Source organism: Opisthocomus hoazin, chromosome 7 (genome assembly GCF_030867145.1).
Source record: "Opisthocomus hoazin isolate bOpiHoa1 chromosome 7, bOpiHoa1.hap1, whole genome shotgun sequence".
NCBI lineage: Eukaryota > Metazoa > Chordata > Aves > Opisthocomiformes > Opisthocomidae > Opisthocomus > Opisthocomus hoazin.
In genome coordinates, this window is record NC_134420.1 from 20,609,878 (window position 1) to 20,629,706 (window position 19,829).

Sequence of the window (19,829 nt, forward strand, 5' to 3'; positions counted from 1 at the left end):
GGCGGGGCGCGGCGGGGCGGGGCGGGGGCCGCGGCCGCGGAGCCCCCGGCGCAGCAGGGGGGGGCGGCCGGCGCTCGGCTGCGCGGTTGTTTCCGTCTCCCCTCCCCCTTTTTTTCCGCGCTAGGCGGCCCGCCCGGCCCAGCCAGTGGTGGGCAGCGGGGCTCCCCGCCGCGGAGGTGGCGGCCGCTTGCCCCCGGGGACAGCGACGCTCCCCGCTTCTCCCGCCCGGCGGCGCCAGGCGCTGTGCAGCCGCCGGCCGGCGGCGGTGCGCACTTCGCGGCGGGGCAGCGGCTCCGCTCGTTTCTCCCAGGGAAGAACCGCCCTCCCCCCCGCCCCGTCCCGGGACAGGTTTCTCCGCGCCGGCCGCGGCGGTGCGGCTCTGCAGCCACAGGGTAACTACTCCGAGGGCGTTCGTGAGGGCGGGCGGTGCGGGCGGCACCTGAGGGCGGCGGCGAGGCGCGGGGCCCGGGGCCGGCGCGGGGGCCGCGGGTGCGAGGGGAGCGGCAGGGCAGAAGGGTCGCGGCCGCGGGGAGCCGGCGGGGCGGCCGCCTGGTGGCGCTGCGCGGGGCGGGAGGCGGCGCCGTGACACGGCCGCCTCCAGGGGGCGGCAGCGGCCCGTCGCCTGCGCCAGCCTCGGCGCCGGGAGCCGGGCTGCGGGGCGCGGCCGGGGCAGGTGTCGGGGCGCGGCTCCCGCGGGAGGGAGGCGAGGGAAGGAGCGGGCACGTCCAGGAAAGCCGTGGCTGTGGAGCCGGGGCGCGCTGCTCTCACCCGGGGAAGAAAAGTTCCCAGCAGAAAACGCGGCGGTGTCGGGGGCCCGCTGAGGCGTGTCAGCCTCTCCTCGGGAGTCAGGGTGTGCCTGCCCGCCTCTGACCAGGGCCGGCTGAGAGAGGCACACCGAGGGTGGGATATGTTCAGCAGGACTCAGGCGCGGTTATTCGAACTGTTTGAGCTCAGAGCAAGAAGAAGTTGTGTGGGAGGGTGAGGTCTGGAGCGGCTGAGACACCCAGATAGTGCCTGAGCAAGCTGCAGCCGTGTTTATCGCAGGGAGGGTTTGATTCCTCCAGTCAAGCAGTGCAGTCGTGGTTTAGTAACGATGTACCGGAGGAGAGCTGGGGCCGGAGTTATGTTCAGCTATTGCTTCAGCAAATGGTTCTTTTCACGTCAGCTACGACGTATAAATTTGCATTTCAGGTTCCTCTTCCAACTCAGGCTTCTGTTTATTCTGAAATCTTTGAAGAGATTGACTTCACCTCACGAAGCAGTATTTTGCTGCACGCGTGGTTGCGCAGCAGCTGGATTGCGTGTGCGAGAAGAGTTTGTTGCTTCAGGTAACTTCCAGTGGCAGAGTTTGGATCTTGGAGAAATGGGATGGTTTTGGTAACGTCTCTCAAGTGCCCTAGAATTTTTACTTTGGAATATCATTTGAGATGAGAAATTCGGTTCTTCTTCTGATACGGAACCACTTCAGCAGTCCAACTGTGTGATTTCATTGACTTTATGATTAAAACAGTTATGGATATTTTTAATGTACATGAGCTAAAATTAATCTCTATTCTGCAGTTATAAATGTTGGTGAAATTTCAACTCATTCACAATCAAAGCTCTGTATTCATTGAGGCTAAGGGCTGACTGAGAGAATTTGAAAAGGTAAAAAACATCCATCAATTATCTAATCCCCAGTCCCCGTGCCTATGACGTCTCAGAGGGGCTATCGTGATGGTGCCTTCTTTTGTTATATGATTTGTTTTTTGCAAAAATTCCTAATCTGCAGTCCCTATTTTCTACTTACTTAAATATCTTCGAGTACAGACAAGGATGACAACTGTTAGTCACATTCTGTCACTATCCCCCAAAGATAAAATTTTTATTTAAAGAAAAAATGTATGTCTTTTGGATTCTGTACAAGTTTGTTCTTTCACTGTATCTGATGCTGAAAAGCGATATGTCCCAAGGAGATCAGCTATTGACCACCCTTACACATTTAGAAGTGTATCTCCCAGCTGTTTCTGAGAGGCAGAGTAGCAAACTTGTGGAAACACTTCACTGTTATTACAGAGGTTCTTTGATCCAGAAGGAATGAGCAGATCTATTTTCAAAATCTTTTTTGAACAAAAATGTGAAAATAATTCATCTTCAAAATAGTGCTAGGTGTACAATAATGCATAAGTATAAATGAGAAATAGTTGTATGCCGTAACAAAAGAATATATAAATTGGGATATCAAGGCTTGGTGTTGGCTGTGTGACCCACTCAGGACACTTAAACTCTCTCCAGATCATTGGTTTAATTTGTGGAAAAGGTAATTTTACCTAACACTCAGCCAGTGTTGTAGTGTATTCTGCCACTGTGTGTTTCTAGGCTATATCTGACCCTAGGAAAAGGCACTCTGGGACTCGTGCCCATAGTGGTTACCTTGGGCAAAGCGTTATCAAATTCTGGGACTTGGACAAGCAATACAGGGAGACTGCCAGTAATTGCCCATGAATGCGCTTAACTGCATGAATTCACCGAAGTGAAGTAGTCAGGAGAAGGCCATGACCAGATGGTGAATTCTGCTTGGAGTGATCTTCCAGTGAAGGTGCCCTTTAGGACTCCTTCCCTGCTGCTGCCACCAGAACTAATGTTCACTTTCCAGTATTATTCCCAAAGATGGGTTTGTCTAGAAAGATACTGCCTTGTACGGTGGGCACTGAAAAGAAGTCCTTGCAAAGAACAAACGCTGAGACGCCCTTCTCAATTTTGTGTGGCCATAGTGGAGAGGATGAAGGGCAACATGACGTCCACCTAGAGACTTGAAGAGAATTTCTCAGTCTGAGAGTGGGCAGCAGCAAGGGCCCTTTCAGTGCAACTATGGGTAGCAGTTATGGCAAGCATTTAGAATTATGCTGTTGTTAATACATTTTCAGAGACCTCTGTGGCTGTAGCTCATCGTGTCAGTACAGATTAGGTCTCTCCAGAGCTTCTGGTTTGGATGCGGTATTTAGGGTAGTGGTGCTGCTGTAGCTATCCTGAGCTGCCCCAGACTGTGTGTTTGGATGGCTTGGGCGTTGCTTTGGAAGTACAGATACAGAGTCTGCATACGAACAAGCATTCAGCAGAGAAAGAGAATCTGTAAAGTTTCTGTAAGTGTTGTTGCCCTTATGCCTGTTCCACATTCATCTCTTTTTCTTTTCAGGGTGTGCTTGAAAAGGAGGCTGGGAAGGCAGAGGCAGATTGGTCTTCCTATGCTGAGAGCACGGACGGGCTCATTCTGTACACAGTAGACAGGTATTGTTAACAGCGTTTGAGATCATATTCACAAGCGTATTGCGCCCTCTCAGAAGAAGCAGCATGCAGACAAAAAGAGCTTGTTGTCTACAGTAACTGATTGAGTTCTCTTTTCTTTTTTCAGAGGATAGAGACTGGGAAAATAGCTGATTGTGAGTTTGTGTAAAATGAATGGAATTGTCTCTTCAGGCAGAGGGCCCAGAACGTGTTTTGGAAAAGGGAGAAAGACCTAAAATCCGAGAATGTGTGGATACATCTGGCTAGAAAGATGACTATGAGAAGAGTCTCTGAGAAACAGACATGGCAGTATTTCAGGGAAAAAGAAGAGGCAAGTAAGTGTTGCTTTGAAAAATTTAAAAGTCGGGCTCTGTGTTATGTTGGAATTCATTTAATGTAAAAGACAGTCTTAAGTACCAGAAACCAGGGAGGAAGCTGTACCTACCTTTCAGAAGGTCACTAACTCTTAAAGGAGAAGACTGTTGTAGGTCTGTTTGCAGTAGTATTTGAGGTGGTTTTATATGGCGATAGTTTATAATTCAGTTAGTAGCTTTGCTCTGTCGACACTCAGTGAGCTGTATTTTAATACTGAGAGGGATGGATTCCATTGCTCTTATTCATGTTGAATTGCAGTCAGTGGAACTAATTGTTGAATAAGGTATGCTCAGCATGAGGATGGCTGATGGAATCTAGCCCAGATGGAAATATCTTTTAAACTACTGCTGTATTAGAGAGCAGCCATCTCAAAATAGGCAAATTTAGCATGTTGCGAAAAGTGCTTCAAGCCATTCTTGTGGCACACTGCAGTATTTTTACAGATGAAGACAGGGGTTGTTTCAAAGTGACCCCGACCACCCCCCCATCCCCCATTTGAATCATATTAACAGACAGACTGGGAAAGCATCTGCATTGTAATTGTCTGTTTGGTGTTACAACACCGACAGAAGGTAGGTAGGCTAATGCAGTTTTGCAGAGATGGCTACTTAACTGCAGCTGTCTATAATAAAGTCAGAGTTCACTGAAAATGTTTCATTGTGCAGTGTTCTAATCTTAATGCAGTTTTCTGACATTTATTTTCATTCTGTGGTCTGCTCTTCCATCTTGTGCAACTTTCTTAGTAGTAGAAAGTACTGGTGCAGTTTTGTACATATAGACATGGTAGTATCCTCCAAGAGATTTTTGTACATGTGGTAAATCGAGGAATACAATGCAAAGTCCAGTTTTTAACATTGAACTGAATTTATTTTCAAGCATAATGGGAGTTTTGCTTACGTTATTACATAAAAGCACGAGACAATCTTTCAATGAAGCAAACTCCAATTGCGTAAAAGATGTTGTACATAATGACAAAAAAACCTAGCTGCAGGCAGCTGATGTAGCCCGTTACTCTTCTTGGGTGACCTTGGTAGCCAGTGTACAGAAAGAGGCGCACTCCTGTAGGAGATGAATGGAAGGAATTTGGACACCTCTGAACTTTAATCAGGCTGGCTAAAGTAAAGGACTTAGGTATGGTGGTGCTAATACCACCCCCGATTGAACACTGTTCTAATTGAAATGCAAAACTAATGAGTGGCCACTCTCTATGATGCAATTCTAGTTAAGTGTGCTGCATTTTCACTAGGATCTTGTTCCTCTACTGAGGACCAAGATAGGGAATACAAGAAATAGCAGTAGTACCACAGTAATACCATAATTTAGGTAGCTGAAATAGGGGTCTGTATGGTAATTAAAGCAACCATCCTAGCAGAGCCCTAGAGCTAGTGTCTTCAGTGACACTTGCAAAATATGCACTAGAACCTGCAAAGATCACCTCTAATGAGAGCCCCTATTTTATCTCTCACCTGCTTTCTGAGAATGAGAAAAGCCAACTAGGCAAATAACGGTAGAGAAAACCAGCATAATGGCTTATTCCCACTGCTGAGGAAATGTTTGCATCCTTCATCTTGGAGAAGTATACCACTAGAAACAGCTGGGTGATAAGTAAATGAATTAGGCTACTTATTTAAATTGCTACTATGATAGAAATAAGACAAGAAAACTTTGTTTTAAAACAAATCTTTTAAAAAAGTTCATTATATTAGTATACTTGTTAATAATGTAAATATCTGTTAGTAATATAAAATATTTAATAATATAAAATGAAATCTTTGGATTTTCTGCCATATAGAAATTTCCTTGGACTAAAGTTACTTTTTTTTTTTAATAGAAGTTATATATACTATTAAACATAATTAACACTAATCCTGTTGATCATTTAAGACAGAAAAGAGGCTTAAAAGCTTTTGGCTTCTAGGAAGAATTGCATAGATGAAAGTGTGACTAATGCCAACAATTTAGGTAGTTAGCAACCTTGCTATCATTTAAACAAAATAACCCTATGGGATAGATTTTGAGCTGTGACTCAACAGAGGCTGAGGGGACAGGGTGTAAAGCAGGAGGAGCGATACAGCATCACATCTCTCAAGTCCTGGTCTAAAGCCCACCCTCCATACAGGTCTGCCTTAGGAGCTGCCCTGTAGCTGCAACAGCCGCAGCATTAAAGGCTCTCCCTGCCCTGCTTCGCTTTAGCTCCTGCCCCATCATTACACTGTGGTAGCGTGGCAGTGCAGTGTATGGTTGCATATATTGGCCCTATGCTGTTTCTGTGCTGGGAAGATTCTCTCTGGTGTCGCTTCAGACCCTCTGCAGTTCCTGTGCACTGCTGGAGAGGTGGGCAGGGGCTGCAGTGCTGACTAGACTCTGGCTCTGTGCCTGTTCTGAACTCTTTCTGCAACCGGTCCATAAAGTAATCCCCAAGACTATTTCTGCCATCTTGGGAACAGTCAAGCCTGCGAGCATTGGTCAGTAGATCTCCCATCAGCTTGATCTTCTGGATTTTGGGCCCAATAAATTGTTTCTTGATAGTGCTTGCACTATGAGGGTCTGCATTTTCAATGCTCAGGGCATAAAGCTCTTCAAAATACCGTATCATAGTTTTCCACTGTACCATCGCTACTTCCAGGGCTTTCATCAGACCAACTGCATACTCACAGTTTGGTTTCTAAAAACAAAGACAGAATTACATTTATTCAGAAGAACAGCTCATCTTACTGTATTCGCTGATGGTTTCCTGCAACTTACCTGGTGCTCTAAACAAGATGTGCTAGGATTTTGCAACAACTCCTCCTAGTTTGGAGCATCTGTTGGTTTTTGCAGAGTTGGATGGCTGTAAACATACAGAAGGGGCAGAACCCAAGCACTTTTTCAAGGAACAGAGATTTAGATAGCAGCAGCTAATGCCTGAGGAGCATTCTTACACCAGGAAACCCTATCACAGAATGGTTTGGGTTGGAAGAGACCTTAAAGATCACCTCGTTCCAAGCCCCCTGCCATGGACAGGGACACCTTTCACTAGACCAGGTTGCTCAAAGCCCTGTCCAACCTGGCCCTGAACGCTGCCAGGGAGGGGGGGCATCCACAGCTTCTCTGGGCAACCTGTGCCAGTCTTTCACCACCCTCATAGGAAAGAAATTCTTCCTAATATCTAATCTAAATCTACCCTCTTTCAGTTTAAAAACATTGCCCCTTGTCCTATCGATGCATGTCCTGATAAAAGAGTCCCTCCCCACCTTTCCTGTAGGCCCCTGTTAACTACTGGAAGGTTGCTATAAGGTCTTCTCTGATTCAAACTGAATATTTAGAAAGATTTTCAAGATGGCCTTTTTATTTTTGCTTTCTACAGCTTAACAACTGCTATGATAGGCCAAAGAGCAGCATTCTTTATTAGCTATTTACAGAATACTAATTTGGTAGAGAAGAATCAGCCCCTTGGTCTTTAACAAATGAGGTGGGGTTTTTTTCCTGGTAATTTTGAGTTACTCCTTTGTACCTGTGCAAGCCTGAGTCACATCTCTCTTTCAAATTCTAACTTGAGCTGTGCTCCAGCAAATCGACTGCTGCCCCAAGCTGGATGTTTCTCCTACCTCCTTCCTTACCACCTTTCTCAGGTGCTAATGGCTTTAGTTTCAATGTGAAGGAGACAAGTGGGCTGTTTCAGCACAGTTTAAAGAGTCTCATAATCCGTTACAGCACACCAGAAACAGCAGTCTCCAGCTGAGTGAAAAAAAAGAGGACCATTGTTCAATATTTTTGGGGGCTAGAAAGTAACCACGTAGAGTTAGGACTGTATGTCTGACAGTTTCTAGGCCTCACCGTCAAGAACAAAGCCACATACACCAATATGACAGGGAAATTATACCTGGAAATCTAACAGTGGAGGAATGCAGAGATCTGAAGTTCCAACAATATAATGCAAGAAGTTAGAGTAATTACTGCAGATTGCAACTGCTTGAAAGCCTGTTGTCTGCTACCCACCTGGATGGTTTTAGAACAGTAATGGCCTCCTCTTTCTTGCTGATACTTCATCAAAGCTTCTGCGGCTTTTCTCTCTTCCAGAGCTTGATGCAAGAAAAACTTTGAAACGTTTGGTAGGGCCACATGCGACTGATCAAAATATTCACCCTAAGCACGCAAAACACACGTGTTAAGATTTGCTGGAGATGAGGCTCACTTGCAGCAGAACATGGCTTTATCAGAACTCGGGAGACCCTTCCAATGGAAGCTGTTCTAGCAGCACAGTCACTTTGAAAACTTTAAATTTCTGCAATAAATGAAGTAAGTAGTTACTGTCTTAAGTGAAAAATCTCTATTCTTCTACTAGAACTCCTTCCTCTTCTACTAGAGCTCCTAGTCCTCTCTACTCCAGAGAGGTAGCTATACTACTGATGTTCTCTCTCCGTAGCCATCAGAGATCCTTGGAATATTTTATTTATGGGGGGTGTGGGGTGTTGGTTTTTTTGTTGTTGTGTTTTGTGGGGGGTTTTTTTGTCTGGGTTTTTTTAGTTTTGTTTTTTAAACATAGCCCCAGCACAGGGATCTTAAGATTTATCCCTTCAGGTCAGCATTCCAGTGGAAAGTTAGCTTTCAAAGGCATGAGAAACATGAGGCAAATACCAAAAAGAGAACAAGCATAACTGCATCTATTTATCAGCTTCATTACAGGTAATGTTACTCAAAAGTAAAGAATACTGCTACTGAGCTATACTGTATAGACCTTTAATATTGTATGTAGCTCAGAACTATTACAACTCTAAACCCACTGCAGGCCTTGTTCTGTATGGGAAAGTAATGACTTTAATCACTGCAATATTTAGTTATACTAATAGATCTGTCAGCTCTTACATCAGAAGAATTTTATCCATGGTATTGCTGTCCCATAAAGAGAACATATCAGAGACAGGTAGTGAATGAGAGCCGCCAGGTTACAGTGGTTTCAGCACTGGCTGTGCACAGCTCCCGCGTTGAGGAGAACAAGAGGCAGCAGCTGGGAACATGCCAAGAACCCAACTGAGGGAGCTACAGCGTCTCGATGGGCCGGTTCCCTGAACTGTTGGCTTGTGGCCTGCCTAGGAGGGGTAAGAAACAAGTATGTGCATTTCATAAGTTTTTCTGCTTCTTACCATCTTCCCCGCTTTTATCTGTTACCCTGCTTAAATATGAAATACGTGTGTTTCATCTGTGTTGCTCTGTTTAGAGAAAATACAGAAAGCTTACATACACAAGTTTGTGTTTTTCTCTTGTTTTTTTATGGCCATCTGGGATACCCCAAACCTGTGACACACATACATGCGTGACCATAAACCATTCCAGAGAAAGTTAATACTGGAATGCTTTCTGAAGAACATTCATTGCAATATTTGCATAATCCTTTTCCTGAACTTATTCATTCATGTTTCCGTTGACAGAAGAGTCAAGATTCAGTGTTTTATAACCAGCTCCTGAGTGCAAGTCTGCTGCATGACTTCAAGTGGAGCACAAGTTACCACACCTGCGTAGCTGTTCAGGTAAGTCTTTTATGTCAATCATTAACTATTTAAGATGTACACGTTTCTAGGTTTGGTTTATCCACAGTCAGTTTCTAATGGAGCTTCCTCCACCCTGCCCAGCTGCCAGTCACTAGTATTGTTTCAATGCACGCGCCCAACAAGTGCAGTTTTACTGCATGCTTAAATTTTTATTGGACTAGTATTTGACATGAAGCTTGATCAAAGGATCTTGGGGATACATTGAAGATAATTTGTGTTGTTTCTCTGTGGATGCTTGGCATCAGAAGAGATGGCAATGAGCATTTTGGTTTTTTTTTATTTTAATGGCTTTGTCAAAATAGATTTTGCATTAATATTTGATATGTAGCCAGACACACAATTTTGGCATACGCAGCATCAGAGATAACTTTTTAAATTAACGTCCAATGTTCCTGCCTGTGGAGTGAAGCCCCCTACGCCAACAGCGACGTTCACCAGTTTATTTCACCAGTTAGCCACACGCACTGGCTTCACACACAGTGTTCGGGGAAGAAGCCACCCCCGCGTCGCACCCCGCAGCCCTCGGCAGTCCCTGCTCCCGTCCCCCGTCTGCAGGCGGAACTCCCCCGGGAGCTGCCCGCAACCCATGCGTGCCCCACGTGCCGCCCGCTGCTTCCAGACCTCGGTGGCCGCCTGTCCGGCCACGGCGGGGCCGGGGGGCGGCTCCGGAGGGGGCGGGAGCCCCCAGGCCCCGCGGGCCAGGTAACGGGGCGGACGCCTCCCTGCCCGCGAAACCCTCCCGAGTCCCCGACCCGCGCCGCGCCCTCGGCCGCCTCCCCGCCCGCGCCCGGCCCCGGCGCGCCGCCTTACTAGCGCCTGCAGGCTGTAGGCGAGCTCCAGCAGGGCGCCGGTGACGCCGCAGAGGCCTTCCTCTACGACGGGCGGGAAGCTCTGCCGGACGCGGCTGCCGGGCAGCGGGCGGTGCGCCGGGCAGGCGGGCAGCGCGACGCGGGGCCGCTTGGACCGCGGCTCGGCCATGGCGGGCGCCGCCATGGGGGCACCACACCGCCCCGCCGCGCCGCCTGATATAGCCCGGGCACCTGGGACACACCTTGCCGGGCCGCCCCCTCCCCGCCTCCCTCCCTCCCTCCCGGCCCGCGCCCACGGCGGGTGCGTGGGGCCGCCCTCCCGCCCTCGCCGGGGGGGCCCGCCGAGCGCCGCCATGGCGTGCGTGCCCGTGGGCGGGAGCGCGGCCGCTAGCGCGCCCGGGGAGCCGCGTCCCTGCCGGCGGCCCGCGCGGCGAACGGCCTGCGTGGCGAGCGGCCGCCGGGCCCCGGGACGGCCCGCGAAGCCCCCCGGCCCGCGTCCCCTCGGCCGGGCGTCGGGAGCGGGCATTTCCGCAGCTCGTTGCGGGACTCCTGCTCTCCGGCGCCGCGGGGCCGAGGCCGGCGCAGCGGGCCGTGGCGTGCAGTCGGGTGCGTCGCGGGGAGGGAGCGATCTGCGGAGAAGGCCCGGGAACTCAGCAGGGTGTCTGAACAGGTGCTGGCTACGGGGTTAAATGCTTTAGCTTTTTTGGTTTAGCACTAAAAACGCTTGTGTCGAACTGGTCCTATCTAGGCAGATGAAACCACCTTCAGTATTTTAGCAACTGATCATCCTCGGTTCGCACAGTAGCTGCAAAATACAGGTGTCTGACTTTATCAGCTGCTTACCGTGTGGGTGGAGCGCTGCGTGTTACTGCTTGAGCGTCTATTTCCCTTTAACAAGGCTCAAGCCAGTGCAGTGGCAATATGAGTAATCTCAATACTCTTCAAATTTGATAATTTTCTGTTCAGTGACTTTCTGTTTAGCAAGCTTAATGTTACGTGATGTTCTGCGGAATACTTTTCTAGCAGATCACCCCACTCCCCCACCAACCCAGGATGCTAAGGGCAGAATCGTTTTTCCGTTGCACATTTTAATTGTTATTGGATCTGACTCCCTGGACCAGAGAGCACACATCGTCTGAGAGCAGTCACGTAAAGATGTGAGAAAATTGCTCATGAGAAACTTCGGTACTTCTAGTTCGGTGCCTCCATCTCATGTGGTATTCAGCCCTCTTTGTTTGCTGTAGCCGTCCATTTTTTCATTCTTGTAATTATTCATGCTGTAGTTAAATTAGAAGTTTCAGTAAATAAAGTGTAAAACAGTGTGCTTAGTTCACTTGAAAAACAAACATTCAAGCATATGCCTATTTTAAGTATTTGAATAAAACTGCATGTGAGTAAAGTATACCTGTAATGTTTGCAAGGCTAAAGTACCTAAATTCATGAGTTACTATATATTCATTGGCAAGACAGTTCAACACTATGACTTTGTTCTGCAGTTCTCTGTAAGGGTCCTCTTTTTTGCTGGGGCACTAGGGACTTTTGCTGGGAAGATGTACTTCTGTGAGTTACCTTTAGCTCCCTCCATTCCATCTGTCTTTGTTTCAGCCAGTAAAATAGTTGCTGGTGTTTTATTATTCCAGAATAATCCTTTGACTGCCTCAGAAGAGGAAGAGCAAGTGTGGTGTCCGTGTGCATGAATGCACTGACATCCTAATCCAAATAGAATACTTGATGACCTCCTTTCTGTGGACAGTCCAAATAATTTGAAGTGTGAAATCGCAATAGAAAGCAAGTTAGCTAGTGTCTCTGTGGAAAAGTTTATGGTTGTATTTCGTTAGGCAGGCATTCATGACAATAATTTCTGACCATATCAGCTCATAGATGCTTGTATCTGTATTAGTGGACTTCTGGTCCCTTGGAAGTCGATACTAGGTTATCCCAGTTCAGTGGTGGAGAACTAAGATGCAAAGACATTTCTTAAGGCCACCTATGATGTATGGGACTGATCTGAAAACTGAATCTAAATTTCCTTAATCTCCATACGTTCTTTAACCCCTCTTTTTATGAGAATGCTGTTCAGTTTGTTTTGCTTTGTGCTTCGTAGAACTAAAGGAAATACGTGTCATTAGCACTATAATCAAATGTATTGTGAAAAAATTCCATTACAAAGCAGTGCAGGGATTCTTGCTACGTGGGATGAGGTGGTGTCACATGCTGGTCGTATCTGGGCTGAGGAGAGCATCATCTGTTCCAAAAACTCGTGATTTCAAGTCTTGGTTTTGAAGAAATGCTATATCCTGGGGAACAAGCACTTTGTTCAGTTTCTTAGTTACAACATTTCAGCATGGCCTGGAGTAAGTGCAGCTGCCTGCTATCAGGTAGAGTTGCTTTTAAGATAAGTTGCTTTTTTTCCCACCTGCCCTAAGCTGGAGGGAAAGCCTTGTATCTCTCTCCCAAACTGTATGCTTCAGAGAAGTTACTGCCTGCTTTGGGTAACAATATCTATATGTGACTTTCATAGAAAAAGTGAATATGGGTTAGATCCTTACTCCCACTAAATCCTGAAGTATGAAAGTACTTTACGGATTTGCTCAGTGAACTGATGTTGAGGTGAGGAGGGTTGGGCACTGAGTGATCTTGATCAAGGGAGAGCAAGAGCAGATAGTTATGTGCAAGTCATTGCAAAAAGGGTTGGTGACATCTGTAAATAGGGTTGGTGGCGTGATTGACCCTGTTTAGTCCCATAATCTAGGATTATTTAGATGCGTAATGTTAGGCACATGCCTTGATGAAGGGTGTCTTTATTTGTTTTTATGATTTGGCATGATTTTGGTACAACCCATTTTAAAGAGTGTTGGAAGTGTATGGCAAAGTGGGAAGCCAAACAACCACAGCATGGTATACAGAACTGCAATTAAAACTGCAGCAAAATAAGCTCTCCTACCCCCCACCCCCCCGCACCCAGACCCGCTTTCTTTTTATTCTTTGGCAGAGAGCAGCAGAGAGGACTGTTACTGTCAGTAGGCTTTAGCAATCTGAAAATATCCTTTCTACTGAGAGTACTTTGTGAACATTTAGTTGCGTCTGGCCATGTTCTACCTTGATTCTGTCTCATTTAAAGCTAGGCTCTTTAAGATGCGCTTTGTAATCTGGAGTTGATATTGTTTGTTCTTTAACCACATATAGGAAGAGCTGTGGCCGTTGCTTCTATCCAGCTACCATCTGTTAGCTTCTTTCTGTCTGTGACAGATTTTTCATGTGCTTTGCAAATAGTGTATCTAATGCTGCCAAACTTTTTTCTTAAGTGATAATTCAGTGCCTGTCAATAGCTATGATGAAAACGGAGGGCCACATGAAGAAAAAGTAATAAATAAATAAATAAATGTGTGATATGTGTGCCTGTGAATTAGCCTTCTTCATTCATGATTTTGTTTCATAATTAAGTGAAACCTAAGCTCTCTGGCAGGAAATGGAGAATTCACGTGAACACCCATGAATTCACAATTGTTTGTGTTGGACTTGAAGTCACCTAACCCATTTTTCTGTATGCTCTTCCATTCTCAGCAGGTGCTTGATTTCACTATTTCATCTGATCCCACTCTTTTTTATCTCCTTTTTGCACGGAGGAAAAGCCAGCAGGATTTCTGAGTTGTTTTGTTGCCTTTTTGCACTGTATGACTCATAAAGTTAAAAAAGCAGCCTGAAATTTGGGAGATTACTATTTAGGTAAGCAGAGAAAAATAACCGCCTCACAGTAAAAGTAGTCATCAGCAAAACATGAGAAGGCCCTGGGGTGACACTAGCACTGTGACCAGGCTGTGAGGTGGACGTTCTGGAAAATGCTTTTTGTCTCTAGGTCACTGAGCAAATGGAAAGGTCCAGTTTGTTGTAGTGCTGTGAAATCAGCATGTTTTAGCGATACAAGAGAAGGATTTCACAAAAGCAAAAGTTAAACCCTAGTCCCTTTGAAGTCAGTCTTGATCTTGTTGGTATCAAACAGAGCAGATAGGACCTTATTTTGGGGGCTTGTAGGTACTGAAAAATACTATGCAGTGCTGTTATTACATATATTCAATTTATATATACAGTAGTGTATATATATTCAATTTACTAAAATAAAGTACCACAATGAAATCCTGTTTGTAAAATACTTGGATTAATTTTGATTTTGCAAGTAGTTTTTGAAGTGCCTTTTTTTGACGCTCGCCTCAAATGCTCCAAAGCTTAGTCTCCTGTTGCTTTCCTTTTCTAGAGGGTCAAAGATTTTGTTCCTCTCATTGATATTTTTGTATTTGGAAAACATCCATTACTGCAGAATTTAGAGCTAGTTGAGAGGTTTGAGAATGTTCTTCAGTTGTGCTGGAAACAGCCATGTGTTACTAGCTTTCATTCAGTTTTCCTGCTTTGCATCAGTAGCCTGATAAAGTTGCGACACTTTGCGCCTCTGATGTAACTTTTATCTCAGGCAGTTCAGTTCCTTAGGCTTCCTTGACACAAGTCTGCATGGCACAGATATTGAAAGTTGGCTCATTTGTCTTCTTTTGTAATGAAGTTCTTCCTTAAGGAACTTTCCAAACGCTGGATAATATAAACCACTGTGATATACAGAGTTCTTCGAAACTTTACTGGTTGAAATCTGTCCTTCAACAGAATATGCCCACCGCCTGTGCGCGTGTCTACGAGGTGTCTGAAACAAACATAGGAGACAAGCTTGTAAGAGTTTCTGAAATACAAGCAAAGCTTATCTTTAGCCTTGTGTCACAGAACAGGTATAGAAGGGTTTCCTAATTCATGCTGTTTTCTTTTTTGTGGTGTTTGAATTGGATTATCTGTAATTTATGCTTGCTTTTACCATGGGACCCTTGCAACAGCAGAGGTGGAAGGTACCTTCAGGTGCTGTGGTGAGGAGACAGGCATCCTCAGTCCTACTCGGCAGGGTGCTGCGGGGGCCGGAGAGGCCCCGTGCCCTGCAGCGCAGCCGGAGCCTCCGTGGCCTCTGTGGCTGGTGCTCAGAGCTGCCCTGTGCCTTTGGTGTTCAGGGCCCGTCCTGCCTGCACAGCCCCTGCGCTCGCCCTCCTGCCCGTCCCCAGGCACCCCTCCCTGCTCTCTCTTGCCCTGCGGGCTCCTTTCAGCTGCTGCCACAGTCACAGTGCTCAGGCAGACTTGTCCTCTCCGCGTGCTCCCACCCTCCCTTCTGTGCCCCCGAGAGAGCTCCATGCCAACAGCAGGTCTGGGGGCTGTGGGTGTGCGTGAGCTCTGCGGTCAAGCCTGGAAGATGTGTCTCAGCTAACCGCATGGGTCAACTCGTGGCTGCGGCTGTTGGTCTTCCTCAGGCCAGTTTGCATTTGACACCTTCAGCTCTCTGGTTGCATCTCGGGTCAAGCTGCATATGGCCGTGGTTGAGACTATGTGGCTGTGTACATGTGCGTAGGCTTCTTAATGCTGGGACTGCACGTAAAACTGCACTGTGGCCGCTACTAACTTGTGTCTGGGAGCTGTATATCACTATTTTCTCTTAAGCATGTATCACTCTTGCCCATGCAATTTTAAATGTTGACAGTTGACCTCCACTGAGTTGGTCTCCGATATTCTTTTCTCGTTGCATTTACAAAATTGTTCGGTGTGCCGGCTGGGCTTCTCAGCTCGTCTGTGTCCTTAAGAGCTGTGCCGGTGCCCACGCTGAGGAAGCCGGCGGTTTGGCTTGGGCAGAGGCAGCCAGGGGAGCTGGGGCCGTGGGGCTGTGCTGTCTGTGCACCCTGCCCGATGGCTGCGGAGGGCTGGCAGCCAGGCTGAGCAGGCTGCAGCCTAGTCAGCAGCATCGGCCCTTCAATCTCCATTTCTTCTCTTATAAATACACTTCGGCTGTAAGTGGACTATTAATTTCAAGTGGTACTGGCTGATACTATCCGTTTGATTTTTTTACAGAGGCTGTGCTTAGAAGTAAGTTAGAATAAATTGGCAGGGTTCATCCGTCTCTGAGATTTTGCGATTTGTTATTTCAAGCAACATTTAAAAAAGCACAGGCCAGCAAACTTAAGGCTCATCCTTGCATCTGTCTGTGGCGTATCCTAAGTCCAGTCACTTACTGCAGGTTGAAGCTACTGGGTCTCAGCACTGGAGCAAATTTAAGGGGATTCTGTAGAATTTCTGAAAACATGTGGCCCACCCCAGGCAACTTGTTGCATAAGGGGGTTGTGCAATCCCAAACTGCCTAAAGTCTGTAATAATTTGTATACCTTGCCTTTCTGTTCTACCTTCCCTTCCACAGCTGTGGGTAGGAATCTGTGCTTACTTTTGGACAAATGAGAAAATAAGACTTGACGTGTTGAAACAGGCAGTGCCTTTTTTTCTACAGTCTGTGCCATCTGAAGTCAGTGACTGCAGGTAATGCCTTCCAGGCAGCCTAAACCTTGGTAGGTGCGCTCTGTGCTCCAGATGGCCCTTGAGGGAGCATCAGACCTACCTCGTCAAGGTCAGCGTGAGCAGATGCACTCTGTACATACTCAGAACACTTGGGCTAGTGGAACTAAACTACGGGCAACAGGTGAAGGTCCAGAAACCACTTACTGTCTTGCTGCTGTATGCTGCTGATAATCAATGTTCACAGAGTCGCTGCTAGTACCACAAGCACCTGCCTCTGAAGTACAGGTACTCCTGGGAATTAAATGGTTTGACTGATGCCATTTGCTGCTTGGCTTGAGAGAGAAGAAATTAAAGTCACAGATGTGGCAAGAGGTGTGTGAAGTGTTTGCAGGTGAAGAGGAAATGATTCTGAATGTTTTGGCTTTCATAATCACCAAAAAATAATGAACGAACTCTTTTCACAGTTTTGTTTGAAAAAGAATCCTTCCAAAGTTTAAATGAAACTGCTTGAGAAAAAAACCATGAAAAGATTCTTTATTTGAAACTTTAATGTGAACATTCATCAGCTAAATGTTTGTTTTAATTTCTGTATTAGTATGGATTCAGTGGTGGTGAATCAGACAAAACAGAAGTGGATAATTTCGCTCAAACATCACAGACCTTAAAGGCTATGCTACATTCCAATGAAGTAATACCTCTTCTAGTTCCCATCACAAATGACCCTTTATTGCTGCTTTCTGCTCAAAAACACTTCATTTAGGCCATCTACTTATTATCCTTCGGAGTGTAAGTGTTGTGATTCCTCAGGGTATCTGTTTCACTATCATTTTCTGCCCGATTCCATTTTCATGGCTTTAAATACATTATAAAAATCTTCTAATGGTAGCTGTTAGATTGTAGTCTGTTTGTGGTAGTGTGTCCCAGGCAAAGTCTTTTGTGCCAATTTGCAAGGATCTAACAAATTGTTTTTGATTTCAGTGCCTTTATGCATAGCACTTGTTGAATTGGGCATTCTCCTGATTTCATTGGAATTATGAGGTGTAACTCAGAGTGTGTTTGGCTCCTATCACTTAAAGCAGTCAGCACCATTAATTGATAATCTTAGGAAGTTACTTATGCCACTGCGTCCTAAAGACCAGAATTACTCACAGTGATGCAATGAAATGCTTTACTTTTTGATTTTTAAACCACTAGCTCCAATTTTTAAACCACTAGCTATCCTCTTTAGAATTTAGAAATTACTGTGCAGAGTATTTACAAATTTCACAGAACATTTTGTTCTCTGATTTAAATCCTGCATACCAAGCGCCTGCCTGGGGCAAAGACAAAAAAAAGTTAGCTTTGATACTCCAAAACCGGTTGAATAAATCCTGTGCAGCTGGCCTGCGTGAAATGTGCCCAGTGACAGCAAGCCGCAGAGAGGATTCAGAGGGTTAGGAAGAGCTCTGTGCCTGTCAGATGCTGGGAGTGTTTTATTGCTTTTGCTGTGAAGGGCCGTAACATGTAGGTATCCATACTGCTCAGTATTAAGTATGCAAAGTGGCGATGGCCATGTGGTTCCCTCAGGCATATACGTTGACAAAACTGATGTGTGTGTGCAGTATTGCCCGCTTTGTGTATATGTACATGCTTTCATGTTTTCCAAATTTGGAACTGTGGTTAAACCACAGTAAAGGGAATCTGTGAGTCTGCAGCAGCTGACAGTATGTTCCTAGCACTGGATGTTCCTGTGTGGTTGTGTGAATGCCTCTTCATTGGTGAGGAAATGGCGTTGTCTAGCCTGTACTGCAGTGTTTGTCAAGGGAAATTCCTGGAGACTTATTTAAATGGGCAAGCCAACACAGTACAGTTTACACTTGTGTATGCTTGTGGATGAGATGCCAGTAACTGCTGTGGATTGGAGACTATTTTTTCTGCCTGTGCTATTCTCACCACCAGCTCTGCTCCTTCAACTGTCGCCGCTTTGCTTCTTTTTGTAATACAGCCCAGCTGAGACGTGGTCCCAAGTGGAAAGTGACTTAAATCTAAATCTGGGAAAGTCATGAATTAAAAGATGTACAGTTCAGGAAAATAAATTTTGGAATACAAAATTCTGAAGGCTGTGACCTGTTCACGTGAGCAGCTTGTAGTGAGGTCATGTTTCCCTCCAATAGTGCAGCGACGGGAATTCGGAAAGCCTGCTTTTACGCATGTTGTGTGAGCAGAGTGCTTTTAACAGTGCTCTGTGCTGAATCCAGCCCCATTCTCAGGCTCCAGAGAGCTTCCAGGTTTGCTAGAAACGGGCACAAGAGTAACTGCAAGGAGTGAGACCCGGCTTTGCAGAAATGACCTTTGGAGCTCAGAATGGCAGGACTCAGAAAAGAGAAAAACATGGAGGCTTTCAGTAATATGAACATGTATCAGTAATGCACTATGAGGGACTTACATTTGTATGCATTTGGGTCATAAACCAACTTCTAGCAAAATGAGATAAGAAGGAAATTTTCCTTGGAGCCCATTTGGCCAATAGCTGTTTCTGGCAGGCTTTTTTTGCCCACTTCCCATGTCATTTGTAGCGGCCGTACATTGAAATAAAGCACTGGGCTATGTGGACCACTGGCCCGAGCAAGTGCATGGCAATTCTTACGACACCTGTGCTGAAAGACTTCTCTGAAGGGACCTTGATGGGGATTGATTTGATTTGTTCCAGAATGGGATCGCCCTTGTTCCTGTTGATGGTGTGCTCATGATCTGGACGCCAGGACTCAAGCAGGACTGAGGGACACATCTTGTCAGGCAATGGTAAGATTGTGTTATCTATGCAGAGGAGGATGTTGAAGTCTGGTATATGTAGCTTGTGACTTTCAGCTGTTTGGTCTGAAGTGAGGGAAAGGAAGCTTTCTTTTATTTTTTAAAGGAAGATCAGTGCAAAGAGAAGAGGTGAAAAATCCTTAGGAAAACCAAAAAGAAGAGAAGCAGCACCGAGAGTGGGTCAGCTCTTTTACTGGTGTATATGAGCATTACTTCTGTAACTTCAAGAGACTACATGCTTTAAGCGAGCATGTACCAGCTGAGGACTTGGCCCATAAAGTCCTTTATAAAGCTCTGATTCCTCCCCAAATAGTTTTTCCCTCCCTCTTCAAAGAGGCACCTGTTGTTGGTGGAGTTGGTGATGATACTGGATTAGAGCACATGCGGTCAGCCTGCTTGGCCTCGGCCCTTTGGACCCAAAATGAACTCCAGCTGCTGTTGCCCAGAGCAGGTGCTTCATCCAGCCCTAGCAGCTGTTTGAATGTACACTGTCATGCCCAAGAGGAGGGGGTAGGTCCCCTGAAGTACCCACAGGAAGAGCTGATCAGCAGAAAGGAAGGAAAAGGGAGTGTGCCACAAAGACCTGATTTTTGTACCCAGCATTTAGCAGACAAAAGTTGTTCTAGCATTTCCTCGTGGAAATGGGAAATAGTGGCTGTCACTCTGCGTGCACTGAGTCTGCACAGCACCATGATGGATG

At 46.2% G+C, this 19,829-nt stretch overlaps 1 protein-coding gene across 1 annotated transcript; it reads right to left on the reverse strand.

The window, feature by feature from the left end:
- Positions 1-5,510: 5,510 nt before the first annotated feature.
- Positions 5,511-10,160, reverse strand: LOC104330148 (ferritin light chain). The gene is made up of 3 exons (XM_075427449.1): positions 9,978-10,160; positions 7,618-7,764; positions 5,511-6,304 (listed from the first exon to the last, which is right to left on the reverse strand). Exons 1-3 carry the CDS (start codon positions 10,158-10,160, stop codon positions 5,801-5,803), a joined length of 834 nt encoding a protein of 277 aa, XP_075283564.1. The 3' UTR covers positions 5,511-5,800.
- Positions 10,161-19,829: the final 9,669 nt, after the last annotated feature.